The sequence below is a fragment of the Mauremys mutica genome, chromosome 3, assembly GCF_020497125.1.
Source record: "Mauremys mutica isolate MM-2020 ecotype Southern chromosome 3, ASM2049712v1, whole genome shotgun sequence".
Taxonomy (NCBI): domain Eukaryota; kingdom Metazoa; phylum Chordata; order Testudines; family Geoemydidae; genus Mauremys; species Mauremys mutica.
In genome coordinates this window covers 7,818,118-7,836,052 of record NC_059074.1, presented here as the reverse complement: position 1 = coordinate 7,836,052, position 17,935 = coordinate 7,818,118, and the positions used below count along the sequence as shown (strand labels likewise).

Here is a 17,935-nt window from a genome sequence, read left to right as displayed (position 1 = left end):
ATCCTAAAAGTATTATGAAATTGAATAATCCAGTGGCAGATCCCAGTGATAGAGATTTGAGAGTATAAATATTCATTACAAGTGGCTATGAATAGAAGAGATTTATTTTTGAAAGCCAGGGGAGATGGTAACATAGATAAGGCTGCTTAATCCTTTTTAAGCAAAGAGTACAGAGAGTCTGACATTAAGAGCAAGCCTGCTTACTGACTGTGTCAAACAGGGCTGCTGATTTGGGAAGATATTGCATGAATAACACAGAACGCTCTGAAAGCCTCAAATGGCAAATACACAATAAGACTCTTAATAAGGTTAAGAGCTCCATTCATTTGGGAGCCTCAGTCAGTTATCCCATCGGCAAGTGGGAATCTAACTCTTTCTACCTTACTATAAAACATTCCTGCCGATATCGCTCACACCTTAGATATTTCTCCTTCCATTCAGGCCCAGCCGTCTAGATTAACATAAATTGCTTCTAGTCCAAGGAAGATCCAGATTAAGATACATCTGTTTTGGAAAGAACATTAGAGCTTTTAGATGGTGACTGAACATCATACAGCTTTGTGCATTTAGCTGCTTTGTCCAGGAATGATAGAGAGTTGGAGGGTGCAGTGCGCCCCTCCGTAGGGTTTTGTATAGCACTTACCGCTGTAATATCCGCAGAAAGGGAAACATCTCGCTACAATCATGTTGAAAGTTGTGCAGGCTACACACACAGACAGGAGCAACTGAAATGCACAGCTGCTTGTTTTTCTGGCATTCTGGCCCTGTTATATTTCACACGCCGCCTGATACTCTTTGACCTGGTTATGACAACAGGCTATCTCACTGCCCGGCAGAGTTTGCTTATCAACCCCGTTTCACTGCCTGATCGTGTTAGTATCAGGCCATCTGGGAAAATAAAAGCATAGAGCCTAGGTTGCAACAGCCTGGTTACAAGAAGAGAGCTGTGTGTCAGATTAGTCTGCCGATGGGACAACACTATTAGCTACCACAGTTACTAATAGAGTAATATTCTTTTTGCATGTGGGCAGCCAACCATGTTTAGAGCCAGCCGTGACACTCACTGTTACGAACTCAGTTAAAAGCCGTTGTGCAGACAGGGACTCTATAGCTATGGGAAGGAGGACCCAGGGTTGCACCCCACAGTGAAAACTGGTTTGTCTGCTTTGTTTTCTCGCCCTGAGACCAGCAGTTCAGGGGTGAGATTGAGCTGCCACACTTATCTGCATATCTCTGCCAGGCCACTCTGTGTTCTATAATTCATGCTATTGGTCCAAAAAAAACCAAACCACCACGTGTTTGGCCCTCGTTGTCTTCCAAATGACTGCGGTGTTACCCGCCCTTGCCTGCACACACACCTCTGAAACAATAGCTCTGAGAGGCCCTTTAGTAACAGTTGGTTGTCAACTCTGAAGTCTAATGGGGTGCGTGCTTTTCAGAAAACTGAGGTCTGTACACATAAGTGTGTGACTACTTGATGGATGCAGTTATTGCTGTTGCGTGTGAAGACTGGCCATGTGTGCCCGATTGGAGCTTACTGAGCAGTTTCTATGTACAAATGGATAGTTAGCATTTACATTTGTGGTGAACAGACCCCTGGCCTCAACTGCTTGATAGCAAGGCCTTTCGTAGAAACTTTAACTGTTCACTGCTGCTGATCATTACTGCAGAAACATCCAGGCACTTCAGTATTGTGGGCAGCGATTAAGTTATCAGCACAGTCTCCATCCATTCTGGCTCCAGAGCAGCATTGTTTAACAGCACAGTGCATGAAAGATTCCTTCCTTATGGAAAGACCAAGCCTGCCCTGTTTTAGAGGTTTCCTGCTGTTCCCAAGCATGGAGCTGCCAGTTCCTTTGCTAAACAATTTAGAAAGTTAGTTGCAACATTTTTTAAGGGGGGTGGAAACACCGGGCGACTAAGGACATAATTAAACCCCTTCTGTAACTAAGCAGGGATTCTCATGACTTATTTTATTTGCTATTTGCTAACAATGCACTCGGCCCTCAGACCTCATCTACTTTCGTTTCAGGCTGGAGAGAGCTTTTAGGGTTAAACTGTAAATGCCTGAAAGTCGGGTTTATAATGAACATTCTATTGTAAGTTTAACTGTAGCAACATGAATGGAATGTAATTTGGATCTGCAGAGTTGCCCTATCAAGGGAAGCATTAGGGGAGCACTATATTTCAGCACTTTCTAGCCTGCTGGGAAATCTGCAGCACATTAGTTTTTATATTTGCAACTGAGAGTCAACTCGTCCCCACTTAAAATTGCACTCACAGCTTCTTTTCTGCATCTTATGCAAAGAAGAGCCTGCAGGCTCGATGGTGCCTATTCTGCTGGAGAGGTAACAGCCTCTTGGAGTTCTGGAGGAGCTCGTGGCGATATCATTTAAATGACACCACAGGCTTCTATTAATTAAATTAATCTCATCAGCTGTAAGTAAAGTAATCTCTTCTACGCTTCAGGCCACTAGTTGCGCAGAAGCAGGGCCAGCGGAAGTCGCACACCTTGTTGGTCTGGGATGGTTTTGGTGAAATCCAAGTTTTTTTGTTTGTTTTTAAAATAAAACTTTTCTATTCCATTCCCCCATAGAGAGCTCCCTCCCACTACTGCCCTTAGGAAGCAGGGTCATGTGGTTAAGGCCCTGCAACTGGGTTTGATTCCTGGCTCTGCAGGAGGAAACCTCATTAGACTTTGTCAGGTGCTTTGACAAAGGAAAGAATACTAATCTCTGTTCCTGTGCACAAATATTTTTGATGTTTTACCTATAACCACCTTTCTTCCATTCAGCGTCGTAAAGCACTTTACTCACTGGCAAATAAACGACATGGAATCACTTTCATTGCTAAAATGTAGTCACTTCTGGGGTGGAATGCAGCAGCTGCTGAACAGTGTACAATTACAGTATCCAACAGTTTAGGTCAGGAAGAATACTGTATCCAATGGAAAATTTAGGTGGGCAGAATGTAATTATCCGTACTTGAATTTGGCTGGGAATGAGGGACCCCTCTACTGAAAAATGTGCCATGGAATCTTCAACAGCTTGTTAATTTTGTAAGAAATCAAATGACTTGCCATAATTATTTCACATCCTTAGAAGTGGACCTATGGTAATGCTCCCTTCTCTTTATACTAAAGGTTCTGTCAGGGCATTATACTGATGTCAGGAGGACAGCTTATCCTTAAGAAAAGAGGAATTCTGTTGAATTTCTGCATGGGCAGGTGTTTGGTTTTTTTTGCATGCTTAGCCTTTATTACATGTTATCACTGCAAGACAAAAGCGGGGTCATTCAAGAAGCATTAACTTATGCAACTGAGCTAGCACCGCTGCAGTATTCAATTTAATATTAGCTTAGTGAATTTGCTGCTGCTTGGCCAGGTTTTATTGAAAACCAACAAAATCCTGCGTGATCTCATGCACCTGGCTTTTTGGCCAGCACTCCTTTAAATCACACCCATTTGATTGTAGCAAATGTTGAATGAGTGCGTGGATAATGCAATAGAATGTGCAGCTATCTAGTACCCATAAAAGATGCAATCTTTCCTATGGCTCACCCAGTGCTAGTGGGGATAGTGTTAATTTTATTATGAATGTTAACATTTATATTGCGGTAGCACTTAGAGGCCAAAAAGGTCAAAAACCTGTTGTGTTAAGTGCTGTGCAAACACAATGTATGTGACAAGTCCCTGCCCCAAACAGCAGTTATGTATGCGTTACAGACAGGTGAGATTTCAGGAGGGAAAACCGGTGGCTTTGTGGGTCTTGTCTGGGAGCTCCTTCGTGAGTATGGGAGAACTGCGCATCAGCTGTGGTGTGCTGGGCACTCCCCAGGCTGGTGTCAATAGGCTAGGCTCCCTCGTTTGATGTGCAGTTGGGGGATGGACAATAAAAATAACCAGGGCGCGCCGTTCCACCCTTTTCACTTTGAGTTTGTTTTAAAGATATTTATCATCTGCCTCGCTGACCCTTCTCTGTGGGAAGGGCTGAACCTTTTTCCTTAGCAGGATGTATGTGATTCATCCAGTCTCAATGGACAAATGTATTAGCTGAATGTTTACTGCGCTGATCCCTGCTGAAATGATTAAGCATATTGGCATTTCATCATCATCTTACTGCACCGTCCAGTGCATAAGGCAGAAGCCAAATGTCTCCAGTCATTCCTGTCCTGGGCTCATTTGTCCAAATCTCTTATGTTCAGATGTAGTAATGCCGCTCCATTCATTAGTGTGCTGCAGAGCGCCTCCAGGCCGGCCTCCCCATCTCGTCTGGGGTTGCCAGAGAAATGCTTCATTAGGTAGCTTATTATCGGGTATTCTTAACAGATATCCCAAGTCAATCCATCTTTTCTTCCGCACTGCTTGTATCATTGTAGGTAGCGATGCCCATTCTAGGACCACTTCGTTACTTATTCTGTCAGTTCATTTTACTTTGAATATTCTGTGCAGACACATGGATTGATTGCTGTTCAGTTTGTACTGGAATGTTCCAGGACAATGCTCCTTATAGGAGGCTGCTTGGGACATTGCTGCTTAAGATTTTTAGTTTAGTGTTATTGCTAATTATGTTGGACTTCCATATTGTATGGAGTTTTTGAAATACAGCACTTGCTTTTCCTATTCTGGACTTTACATCAAACATGCAGTCATCAGTTTTGTGAATGATGCTACCCAGGGAAGATGAATGTTTTTCAAGGCTTCACCTTTCAAATAGAGCAAATTATTGATAGGTAAATTAATTTTCATAACTCCCCTCTTTGATTTAGTGATAAGACCTATTGGGTTGGCAGAATTTGTGAGATCACCTGTCTCACAGCATATCTTCAACTGATTTATTTGTAAGTTAGATATCGTTTACAAAGTCTGACACCAAACTCACCATCTATCCATGCAATGCCTGTTTCCATACTGACTGTTGCATAACAAAGTCCATGATGGCATTTATGTGACCATAATTAAACATCCGTGTTAAGACCCCACAGGGGTGAAGGGCAGGAGTAGGGGGAAATAGCCACGTCACAGTGCTATTCTTTCACTCTGCTTGGCTGCATAGTCAGTACCCAAATAGAGAACCAGTTTACTTTGTGCAACAAACCTGTCTTTGCAATCAGAAGAGCTGGGAACCTTTATAATAAATACCAAGATTCTGAAGTCTGTCCACAGTCATTGAATGAACCTGAATTCTCAACATACCTGGAATTTCTGCACTCGGTGGAGTTCTCTTACCCCAGATCGGAATCCAAGTTCACGGTCAGCCTAATAATGCCTTTTAAATTACAAAAAAACTAGATAGGAGTGAAGTAAGAATCAAGGACTCCTCATAGCAATCAACCTAATTTTAAAGCACTTTTCTCCTGCTTCCTTGTGAAGCATGTATTAATCCCGTGGCTATGCGGTTCTGCTTTCAGGCGGGCTCATTAACAAGATAATTATATTAGCTATTTTAAAAAGGGCTTTACATCATTATGTTGACCCTGATCATAGAATCATAGAACATCAGGGTTGGAAGGGACCTCAGGAGGTATCTAGTCCAACCCCCTGCTCAAAGCAGGACCAATTCCCAACTAAATCGTCCCAGCCAGGGCTTTGTCAAGCCTGATCTTAAAAACCTCTAATGTGTGGAGGCATCTTCTTTGCACCTTCAAGGTGCACCCCCTCCAGGTACTAATCCAGTCTGCACTGCTTCAAAACAAGTTACCCACCCGGAATACTGCTTAGACTGAAAATAAAGTTAGATGCAGTATACTAAGGCCGTGTCTACACTAGTGAGCTTACAGCAGCACAGCTGTGCCATCGTAAGATTGCACAAGTAGCCACTCTGTCGACGGGAAAGCTCTCCCGTCGACATAATTAAACCACCTCCAACAAGCAGCAGAGCTATGTTGGTGGGAGAGCGTATGCCACCGACATAGCACTTCTATCAGTGTGACTTATATCGCTCAGAGGGATGGGTTTTTTCCACACCCCTGAGTAACATAAGTTATACTGACAAAAGTGCTACTGTAGCCATAGCCTAAGAATCTGTGAATCTAGGTAATGGATTTAAGCAAGTTTAAGTTTCTAAGGAAAAAAGTGTTAGTGTCTAAGGGTCAAAGTATTTCTAAAAATAGTTCCTGGGGCAAATTCCATTCTGGGATACTACGTACCCTAGAGTTAGCATGAGCGCTGCATGTGTGTCTGAAGGCTGACCTGGCTCAGTACATTTAGGCTATATTTACACTAGCACTTTTATTGGTATAACTTATGTTGCTCGGGTGTGAAACACACACCTCTCTGAGCAATGTAAGTTACACCGACAGAAGTGTCGTTGTGGACAGTGCTATGTCAGCAGGAGACGCTCTCCCGCCGACATAGCTACCGCCACTCGTTGGGGGTGGTTTAATGATGTCCGCGGGAGAGCTCTCTCCTGTCATCGTAGAGCTGCTACATGTGCAACCTTACAGTGGCACAGCTGCATTGATACAGCTGTACTGCTGTAAGCTCACTAGTGTAGACATGGCCATGGACGTTAAGACTAGAAAGAACTCTTATGGTCATCTAATCCAATCTTGTAGTAATAAAGGACATTGACTTTCACCCATTGATTCCTGTATCTAGCCCAACAGTTTATGGTTGAGCTAGAGCACATCTTTTAGATGGACGTTCAGCCTTAAATTCTCCATCACTTTATCTTTTAAATTAACCCATCCCTTGGTAATCTGTTCCAGGAGTTAATTGTCCTCACTGGTAAAAAATTGCTTTTTATTTCCAGATGAACTTTGTTGAATTCAACTTCCAGCCATTGCATCGTATTCTGCCTTTATCCACTAGATTAAATAGTCCTCTAGTATCAGTTATCTTATACCCATGTATAGGTACTTATAGACCATGATCAAGTCATCTCTTAACCTTCTCTTCAGTAAACTAAATGAACTGAGCTTTTCAGTCTCTCATTGTATGACATGTTTTTCAGACCACAAATTATTCAGATGGAGGCTGGATGTTCTTATTGAAATTGGTGGGAACTGCAAGGGCATCTCTGAGTGTTTGATATGGCCCAAATTGTTTAGTTCATAAAGTAAAATGTGAACACTGTGTTTACTACCCCTTCCAGGGGTGAAAGTAACTTACAGGACTTACCGGTACTGCCGGAGTCCTGAGGGGGCGTGGCCTCATTCGGAAGGGGCGTGGCGTCAAGATTTAAAGGCCCTGGGGAACCAGCTGTGGCTGGGAGACCCAGGGCCTTTAAATCAACCAGGGCCTCCCAGCTGCAGAGGTAGCTGGGAGGCCCCCAGAGCTCAGGGGCAAATTAAAGAGCCTGGGGCTCCGGCTGCCGCAGGGAACCCTGAGCTTTGCGGGGCTGGGGCAAGTATTTAAAGGGCCAAGAGCTTCTGCCGCTGAGGGGAGCTCCAAGCCCTTTAAATCCTGGCCCCAGCCCGGCCACCGGAGCCGCGGGCGGGGGGTTTAAAGGGCTCTGGGCTGCCCGCAGCGGCGGGGAGCTCTGAGCTCTTTAAATCTCAGCTGCGGCAGGAGGTTTAAAGGGCTCTGGGCTGACTGCAGCTGCGGCAGCCCAGAGCCCTTTAAATCCGGCCCCAGCCCGGCCGCCGGAGCCGCGGGCGGGGGGTTTAAAGGGCTCTGGGCTGACCACAGCCGTGGCAGCCCCAGAGCCCTTTAAATCCGGCCCCAGCCCGGCCGCCGGAGCCACGGGTGCGGGGTTTAAAGGGCTCTGGGCTGCCAGCTGCAGCGGGGAGCCCAGAGCCCTTTAAATCCCCGCAGCGAAAGCCTGTGCAGTCCGGCATGGCGTACTGGCTTGTACCGACTTACTTTCACCTCTGACCCCTTCACCCCCATTTCTCCTTTCTCCACTCCAGAATCTCTTTCCGTGCCTCCTGGGCAATGTAACTAGACTCCTGGGTTTCATTTTCCTTTCTCTTTGCTATGGGTCATAAACTTTCTCTATGACTAAGTTAACAACACAGAAAAGAGTTCTACATGTAACAGAGCTTCTTTCAGTCCTGTTAAAAAGTGTCCCCACACTACAGTTTGCGAGTGTCTTATATTTGCGTGTAGTAATAAACAGCTTACTACATGTATTCCCTTTGTTGCAAGGTGTCTAGCAATCTTGGGCGCTAATGAAAAGCTGTTGGTTCAAGAAGCTGTATTTTTTGAAGAATTAGAATTGTATTCTTCTTGCAGAGGCAGTGCTGAGGCTGCAGTTCCTGTATTTTATTGTTTCTGTAAGTGGGAGTGATTGTTTATAAGGATGTTCTTTTCCTAAGGACTCTGGGGTTAAAGTTTGATGGCTAGCATACACTGTTAAATTAATGGGTGGATATTCCATTATAAATAATCATATTTATTGTCCTTAAAGCATTACATAAACATTGTTTAATCCTCAAAACACTGCGAGGAAAATAAGTACCTGCCCTATCACAGAAATTGTGTATATTAAAAATCCCTATCTAAATACTTATGTGACCTTAGAATAAGTAACTTGCCGAAGGTCACACAGGCAAAGCTGGGAATTACACCAGATTTCTTGGGTCCCATCAAGTGCCTTAACCACAACACTATCCATCCTTTTGTTTAATGTGGCATTGTTATCCTGGTTCAAATGTGTGACGCTATTGAACATCTAGGAAGAGAACTCTTTCCCAAAGTCCTACAGCACAGCCTCAGAAGAGTTACAAATGTCTCAACAATGTATATAATACCGCACTACTGGTGAGTATTGTGACAAAGATTGTTAAGCAGTTCAGCTGTTGGTTATAAAAACATAACCACCTTCTTCTGCCTTAGATGGTCCACTAGTGTCTCTTTTCTTATGATCTAGTCATGACTTGATTGTTTTATACAGCGCTTTCCCATCTGAAGGTACATTTCATGCCTTATCCCTTAGTTGTGGGATGTGATAAATTGATGAAATTTTGTCAGTAAAGAGCGAGTGAGAAAGAGAGAGAATCTAGCAGACAGGGCTGTCTTTTGTAGCGTTTCCTGCTGCACTTGAATAAATATGGAGAAGTCTTTAAGTTGGATCCTTGGAGAATGATAACCTTGAACTCATGCTAAGGAGATGCAGCGGCACTTTATCAACACTGGTCCCTCCACGCAAAGGGCCTGTCTACAGTAGGCAAGCCTGCCATTGTGCGGGGCATTGGTAGTACTGTATGAAACAGCCAAGCTCTTTATTCTCGCACCGTGCTAAGATTTGCACCTCCTAGGGAGGATGCTCCCATCCTTTTTCAGGTACTGGATTAATATTTTTTTTAACCAAATGGGGATTAAGAAGAAACTTTCCCATAAATTCCTGTTGCAGGAAGCAAAGTGTCAACCTTCCTCTGAAGCGGCTCCTGCTGGCCACTCGTGGAGACAGGATACTGGACTAGATGAGCTATTGGTCTGATTTCCTCTGGCAATTGCTAAATTCTAAACTTTTTCTGTGCTCTCAGGCTGCTCACTTGACAGCGACAGCTGAGTGCCTTTGCTCCACTCACTCACTGGCTGTGGCTTTCTGCATCTGAACTGGAAGAAATGTAGCAGTCGTTAAAACAGGCCACTTATCCCCCGGGAGGCAGCCCAGCATTCCCAGTGCCTTATGGGCTCTAAGAGGTGGTTTGCATCATGGGGGAGGAGGAAGACTTGACATTTGTAACTTCTATATATCTGTAAAAAGAGAGGATGAACTATCTGACCCTCATTTCCAAGAGGGATCTAAACTTTTCTTCTGGCTAGGAAGTCATTTCCCTCCATCCCTGCTGCTTGCTGGAGGGCTTCCCTGGCATTAGTTCCATAAGGGTCTGTCTACACTGCAATGAGACACCCGTGGCTGGCCCATGCCAGGTGACTTGGGCTCACGGGGCTTGGGCTAAGCGGCTGTTTGATTGCGGTGTAGGCTTTGGGGCTCATGCTGGAGCCTAAGCTCTGGGACCCTCCCTCTAGAGCCCGGGTCCCAGCCTGAGCCCGAACGTCGACACCGCCCCTCAGCTGTAGGCCTGCGAGCCAGAGTGAGCAGGCGCGGGCCAGTCCTGGGGGTCTCATTGCAGTATAGACATACCCGAAGAGGCTAGTTGCAAAGGCTGTTTCCTTTCGAACATTCTGTCAGCCCATTGTAGACACTTGCCCAAGTTTGCTATTGCTAGAACCAGGCTGCCCAAGAAGGCAGGTCTTTAAGAAGCTTGTATGTAATTTTTGCAGAGCAGCACAAGAATGAGGAGAGCCCTGAGCTGCCCCAAAGTGAGCAGCCCTCCAAGCAAAGGAACCTTCCCCTGGCTGGAGCTGCAGTTTGATCTCACAGCTGATTTCTCCATAGTATTGCTGACATATTGACTCCTCTGTGAAACGCACAGCTGTTTATATACCCTAGGCTATTGGTAAATCTGGTTATATTTATCATAGGCATAGGGCCTGTCAGCTCCAACCTTGTGTCCCAGCTAATTAGCCAACTTTCTGCTAAACCTCACTGTGACCTAAACTTATTTCTCTGCATCTGTCAGTCAAATGCAAAGGTATTTCAGCCTAATAATCTGGAAAGGAATTGCCTGTAAATACGCCCATCGCTCAACATGCAAGCTCTTTGCCACGCCGACTGCTGACTCTTGTGGGAGCATGTTTAAATGTGTTCTTAGATTGAGATTTTAAAAAATGTTACTTCCCTTGGGATAATTTTTTTTAACCAAAACCTAATTTAGCTTAGTCCCTTTAATCCCAAACTGTTGCTTGCCGGGATCTCCATTATATCCCCTGGTGTGAATCCCTTCCTCAGTAACATCCCCATTTATTTGGGTCCCCAGGCCAAACATCTACTCTCCTATTCTTTGCTATGATGAAGACTGGAAAAGCTAAATGATATATTACTAGTCCATCAAGAATAATTACTTGCCCTAGGCAAATGTATAAATAGAGGTTTGGAGGGCTGTTCTACAAAGTCTCTTATATTTTTCAGGAGAGGCCATTTTTTACATCAGTGTAATTGTATGTGTATTAATAGAGCAAATTACCTCCTGCCAAATGGCTGTAGGTGTCTAGGGCCCATTCAAGTCAATGCCCATGCAAGCCATTAATAATAGTTGTTTTATTGTCGTGCCTAGAAGCCTCCATTGAGATCAGGGCATCATTGTGTTCAGTACAGATGTAGTGAGAGACAGTCACTGCCCTATAGAGTTTGCAGTCTAAATAGCCAAGACAGACAAAGGGTGGGGAAAGGCAGTATTATCCCCATTGTACAGACAGGGAACCGAGGCACAGAGAGAGGCTTGCACAAGGTCACACAGGAAGCTGGTGGCAGTCAAGAATTGAACCCAGCTTTCCAGAGTCCCAGTCCAGTGCCATAACCACAAGGCCATCTGTCTCTGCATGTTTTAACAGAGCAAACTACCCCCTGCTAGGTGGCTCTAGGTACCTAATGGACATGACATGGTGGCATCTCATACCCAAGATGTTGATTTTGCACCTTATGTGTAATGCTCTAGGCTCATTCTAGAGGCTAGGGGCCTGATTCCCTGTGTTCCAGCTTCACATGGGTAATTCCACTAAAATCAGTGGAGATACGTAGCTGTAAACCAGGAGGTAACATAGTGGTAAATCAGACCCTGTTTCTGTGCTTCTGCTTGTCTGTGATCAAGGGTACACAGAAATAATTCCAACAGAGGCCTTTACACCAGCGTTTGGGGAGGGGGGGGTAGCCAGAAGAAAATTACATTGCAAAATGCTTGAACTTCCAGGGACAGAATGAGTCCTGATTGCCCTCTTTGCATGTGATTTCAATGAGCCAGTTAATTTGGGGGGTGGGGAGGGGAGAGTGGCTGTTTCTGAATTTTTTGTGTGTGTAAAGAGTGTGCTGCCCCAATGGGCTCAAGGACTGACCTGTGGCCTTGTTTCCTTCCTTAGTTTGCTGCTGAGCTCGACCAGCTCGACCAGCTGCTGCCTTCGCTGGAGAAAGCAGCCCAGTTGCCAGGCTTGTGTGGGACGGATAGAACCGAAAGCAGCATGGCCAGTGTCGCGGTCAAACCTGAGATTCTGGCAGCCCCGCTCCAGCCCAGCGCTGCAGCAAGAACTCCAATGGGGCTTAACAGTATGTGTCAGTGCCGATAGCTCTGCGCTCTCATGCTAATCCACAAGACCGTTTCCCAGTATTTGCGGGGAGAGTTCATCTCTTGTCATTTCAGTGGACTTCTAAGGATACAGCATTAGCTTTATGTGATATTCTGGGGCCACTGTGTCCTCTTAATTGTGTTTGATATCTTAAAGCTTAGTGACCTTGCAGAGATGTGTTCACTATCAGACAGCCATGACACGAGTGAGTAAGGGGACAGGAATACATTCCTTCACAAATTATAGTTGGGGAGTCAGTGTGCTCACTGGGCTCAGTAAGGAGCAGGTCACTGCACGTGGTTTTGTATCATCACTATCAGTTTGGGTGCCTAGAGTTTCATCACCCACATCCCTATTTAGACACCTGAATAAATGACCTGATTTTCAGAGGTGGGGCAGCACAAAGCCACTTTAGCAAAGCCCAGGTTTTCAGCTCTTTTCAGTGAAAGTAAAATCAACCTGGTGGTGCTTTTACTTAACGTTCACGGGCTTCCCCCCAGGAGTGCCGGTTGTATTCCGTCTGATAGGTTTCACTCAGCCGAGGCTGACCTCACTTATCGGCTTCAGTTCTGTGAAATCCTCCCCGTTGCAGCCCCAGTGCATAGAGTGTAACCAGGTTCCAGCTTGGTGAGGGTTTACCTATTTTGGGTTTTTATTTTGGGTTTTGGGTGAAACAGAGTTGTGTTTGTTGCATCCACCTTGTCACCACAAGCAGAAATATATTCATCTTGTCACTGAGAATTACACTGAGCCTTGAGAGTGGAGGTGCAGATTTTTGCTAATGAACAGGACTGTCTGAAAGAGGGAGAGGGCGTGGGAGGGGAATTCTAAAAAGAAAAGCTAATGGTTGGCAGAATAATCCCAGGCATAAACCAATTATCTGCAGTTCTGCCCTGGGAGGGATAATCCACACATTACTTATTCAGCAAATAGAGATAATGAAGCCGTTGGCTGTCTCTGCTGTCTCATGCAAAAATCAGGACAAAGCCCATGAAATAGGTTTGGCAGGAAGGGGGTAAATGAACAGCCTGGAATGTTTCTATAGGACTCTAGTTTCAGGTGTCAGTAGAGGAAGTTCTGGAACAAATTGATAAATTAAACATAAGAAGTCAGCAGGACCAGAAGGTATTCATCCAAGAGTTCTGAAGGAACTCGCATATGACATTGCAGAACCACTAATTGTGGAATGTAGCCTATTGCTTAAATCAGCCTCTGTACTAGATGACTGGAAGATAGCTAATGTAATACCAATTTTTTTAAAAAGGGTCCAGAGGCGATCGTGGCAATTATAGGCCGTTGGTAAGTCTGACTTCAGTACCAGGCAAATTGGTTGAAACAATAGTACAGAACAGAATTATCAGAGTCACAGATGAACACAATACACTGGGGAAGAATCAACACAGCTGTTGTAAAGGAAAATCCTGCCTCACCAATCTGTTAGAATTTTTGAGGGGGGTCAATAAACGTGGACAAGGCAGGGCCGGCACTTCCATTAGGCGACCCTAGGCAGTCGCCTAGGGCGCCAGGCTTCGGGGGGCGGCATTTTGTGCACTCCCCATGGGGCACACGGGAGCTTCTGGTTCCGCTCCCGTCGCGCCGCCGAAGAAGGACCTTCTGCTGACGTGCCGCGGAAAACAGCAGCAGGCAATTGAGCAGCTCAATGACTGCCGCTGTCGCCTGCGGCATTTCAGCGGAGGGTCCTTCTTCAGCGGCGCGATGGGAGCGGAACCAGAAGCTCCCGTGGGGAGCGCACAAAATGCCGTCCCCAGAATTCTGCCTAGGCACCAGAAACTCTGGCCCTGCTCCTGGGACAAGGGTGATCCCAGGCTAAGGAGCCAGAATAGCTGCAGTGAACTACATCACACCAGTCTGACAAGCCTTCCTCCGCTCTAACAAAATGCTACAATCGGTTATGCTAAGCTTACATTGAGTGAGAAAATTAACGACTAACAGCCCAAGTAAGATGGTGGCTTAACAGTGCTAACAGGACTCCACACAATTACCTATACCGAAGTAGCACCTACTGAGCACAAAAGCCAGATTTTCAAAAGCACTTGTCATCCACGATCGGAGCCAGATTTTTAGAAGAGTTCAGTGCCCAATACAAATGACCAGGTTTTCCAGAGAGCTCAGCTCCCAACATGCACTCAACATACTGAGCTCTCAAAATCTGCCCATAAGTGTCGCAATGTGTTCTGAGCTCTTGAAAACCTGACCCTATGTACCTATGGACTTGGACTTTCAGAATGGGAAATGAAATTCAGTGTTGATAAGGACAAAGTAATGCATGTTGGAAAACATAATCCCAACTATACGTACAAAATGATGGAGTCTAAATTAGCTGTTACTACTCAAGAAAGAAATCTTGGAGTCATTGTGGATAATTCTCTGAAAACATCCACTCCATGTGCAGCGGTAGTCAATAAAGCTAACAGAATGTTAGGAACCATTAGGAAGGGGATCGATAATAAAATAGTAAATATCATAATGCCATTATCTAAATCCATAATATGCCCACACCTTGAATACTGTATGTAGTTCTGGTCACCCCATCTCAAAAAAGATTATTAGAATTGGAAAAAGTACAGAGAAGTTTAGCAAAAATGATTAGGGGTATGGAACAGCTTCCATATGAAGAGACATTAAAAAGACAGGGACTGTTCAGCTTAGAAAAAAGGTGACTAACGGAGGGTGTGATAGAGGTCTATACAACCATGAATGGTGTGGAGAAAGTAAATAAGGAAGTGTTATTTACCCCTTCATGTGACACAAGAATTAGGGGTAACCAATGATATTAATAGGCAGTAGGTTAAAAACAAACAAAAGGAAGTACTTGTTCACACCACACAGAGTCAACCTGTAGAACTCATTGGCAGCGAATGTTGTGAAGGCCAAAAGTATAACAGAGTTCAAAAAAGAACTAGGTAAGTTCATGGAGGATAGGTCCATGAATGGCTATTAGCCATAGTGGGGCAGCGAGACAACCCCATGCTGTAGGTGTCCCTAAACCTCTGACTGCCAGACGCTGGGACTGGATGACATGGGATGGGTCTCTAGATAATTGTCCTGTTCTGGTCATTTCTTCTGAAGCACATGGAACTGGCCACTGTCAGAAGACAAGGTATTGGGCTAGATGAACCCAGTATGGCCATTCTTATGTAGATTTGGCATCTTTAGAAGGATAAAAAATCCCATAGTATGAGGAAGAACAACAGTGTTGTAAGCAGGAGCAAAATTCTGCTCTGGAGGCCTGAACTCTGAGAATATTTTGTAGCTGCACACACCAGTCATCCTTGGGAAACAGGCCTCTAGCACCAAATTAAAGAAAAACTCTATTAGTTGCAAGCAGGTTGTTCTAGTCACTGGGACCAGCCACTAGAGGGCGACATGGTTATGTGTTACATATGCTGCAAGGGGATTAGATTAGCTGAATCAAGAGCCACCATGTGACTCTAAGATCAGGATATCGGCTATGAGAGGAAACGTAGGAGCGCGAGTTGGATAGAAGATACTACACTGGGCAATAAACCTGGTGAGGGCTTTGAATGACAGCTGCACTGAGACTAAATGCATCAGAGAGCCGTGCTGTGCCTTTCCACAATAGGGGGGATGTCTGACAGCTTGAAAAGGAGCTGTCAGCTCTAATCATAGCCATTGACCAATTTGTCCCATCACCTCTCCACTGAATTCATAGCTAAAGATCAGACAGCCGCTTATCACTCAAGCCTATTATTTGCATGCCAAGGACTCTTATTCTAAAGACTCAAATGGACAGCACCTTCAGGGAACGGAGCACTAGGAGATTCATAATGTAGTGACAGGGGTATAATTATAATGGGGCTTTATTGTCTTTGGGAGACAGAGAACCTTACATCAGACAGGGTTGAAACGGAGATTGGCAAAGAGGAGGAGTACATTTATGGTGAGAGGTGTCCAACTCTGTGCTTTAAACTCCCAACGCCGACTCCCCATATACTTCAGAACTTAAAGTATCATTTCCCAGCAAGAATATGTATCTCAAGCCCAAATGCCCACAAGGAAACCAGTTTCCTTTAAATTAGCGCTGTTGGGTTAAACTGGTGCGTGGATTACAATGGTTAACCCAGAAAACGCACTTCATCTCTGCAATGAGATGCCTGGTCATGACACTGACATTCAGCCCTCTGCAGAGAGCCCATGCAAGGCCTGTGCTCTGCACTAGTGCTTTGCACAGGGGTGAAACCCAGCCTAAGCGCTGATCAAAAGAGATACAAAACTTTGAAGGTGCAGATGATTCTACAGGGTGAATAAAGATGGGACCCCACTACAGGCTTTTTTCCATTAAATCACAGCTGAAAAGAGCAGAGAGTATGTGAGTGGCGGCTGGAATTCAGCCCTGGGTAGTGAGCCTGCCTGAAGTATGGGTATCACTTAACTCCCACTTCAGGCTGAGTGTTGGTCCACTGCACAGGGGTGAATGTCACCCTGTGCTGTGTGGGTTAGTGAGATCCCGCTGTATGTACCTGGATCAAGTTCTGACTACAGTGAGTGGGCAGCTGTGCATTATCCCCTCAAGGGGCTCCTGTGTTGATCTGAAGTGAGAGTGAGGTTTGTGCAGTTCTTGCACTGGGGTTCAAAACGTGCTTATTTCATATAATACATAGGCACAAGAATCCAGTCAAACCTAGCCGCCCTCTGCATATCCTCTGACTTGTAGTATGGACTGCCCTGCATATCCCTCCACCCGCCCAGCTTAACTACTGGGGCACTGCTCCCTTTCTCTACAGCACTCTTGTGGCAGCAGCATGGATTGCTGGCCCTCTCAGAAGTACTAAATCAGAGCCACGTCGCTGTCCGGTGCTGATCGGCAGCGTGGTGTCCTTGTTTGCCTGCATTCCTAAGGTGTGATTCTCTGGGGTGGGCTCTGTGCAGTGAAGTCACATCTGTCAGTCCCAAGTGCCATGAGTAGGCCATTCCCACACCAATCCCTCCCTTGCCCTCCAAAGTCACTGATGTCAGCTCCTTTGGCTGGCAGGATGAATCAGTCAAGCATTGGTAATGTCGTGATGAGCCCTCGGAAGCTGTCTGAGTTATGCTTATTTATTATTTAATGAATCTCTAGCTATTAACGGCGGGCAGGGCATGCAGGCTGGCCGGTCCCCATTTGAGTTCTGCGACCCCGTGGAGCCAGTTCAGCTCAGGCCAGCTCATTTTCCTGCAACGAATGGCAGCAGACCGCATTCCGGGTTACCGTCAGAGCAGGGCAGGGGGACAGTAACTGGACCAAACCCCTTCCAGCCTGATACAGGTATGTGCTCCCGCAGGGATCCGCTGATCTGGGCCTTCTGCTCCCTACTAGGTTATGCCTGCAGTTTCTGGGGGATCTACCAATATAAAAGTATAGCAGAGAGGGCACCAAGATAAGTTAAATTCACCCCGTGCAGAGCAGAAGGTTTACATGGGGCATAGGCCTTGTGTCTGAATTTCCCTTTTGGGAAGGTGAGGTAATGTTAGACCTGTGTTTTGAAAACCAGTTCCGATGGTGGCCCTATGCAAGCTGGGTAAGGCAAAACAATCCCACCCAGCTTTCGCCAAGCAGAGAATAAGGAAAAGCAAAAATTTTGATTAACACTGGTGTGGAAAGACAAGGTAGGTGAGGTAATATCGTTTATTGGATCAACCTCTCTTGGGGAGAGAGACACGCGTTCGAGCTTACACGGAGCTGAAGAAGATCTGTGTAAGCTTGAAAGCTTGTCTCGCTCACCAACAGAAGTTGGTCCAATAGAAGATCTTACCTCACCCACCTTGTGTCTCTAACGTCATGGGACCAACATGGCTACAACAACACTGCGTACGTTGGTGCTGAAAGACACTGTTCTGAAGCCA

At 45.4% G+C, this 17,935-nt stretch overlaps 1 protein-coding gene across 9 annotated transcripts in view; it reads left to right on the top strand.

The window, feature by feature from the left end:
- Window positions 1-17,935, top strand: part of NCOA1 (nuclear receptor coactivator 1) — a 342,124-nt gene that overhangs the window by 290,886 nt on the left and 33,303 nt on the right. For 6 of the 9 annotated variants that reach the window (XM_045009603.1, XM_045009600.1, XM_045009598.1 and 3 more), the window contains 2 exons: window positions 11,867-12,050; window positions 17,172-17,357. In XM_045009603.1, coding sequence (XP_044865538.1) covers window positions 11,867-12,050; window positions 17,172-17,357 — 370 coding nt within the window. The remainder of the gene's footprint in view (window positions 1-11,866; window positions 12,051-17,171; window positions 17,358-17,935) is intronic. The other 3 variants (XM_045009605.1, XM_045009604.1, XM_045009606.1) reach the window with 1 other exon arrangement.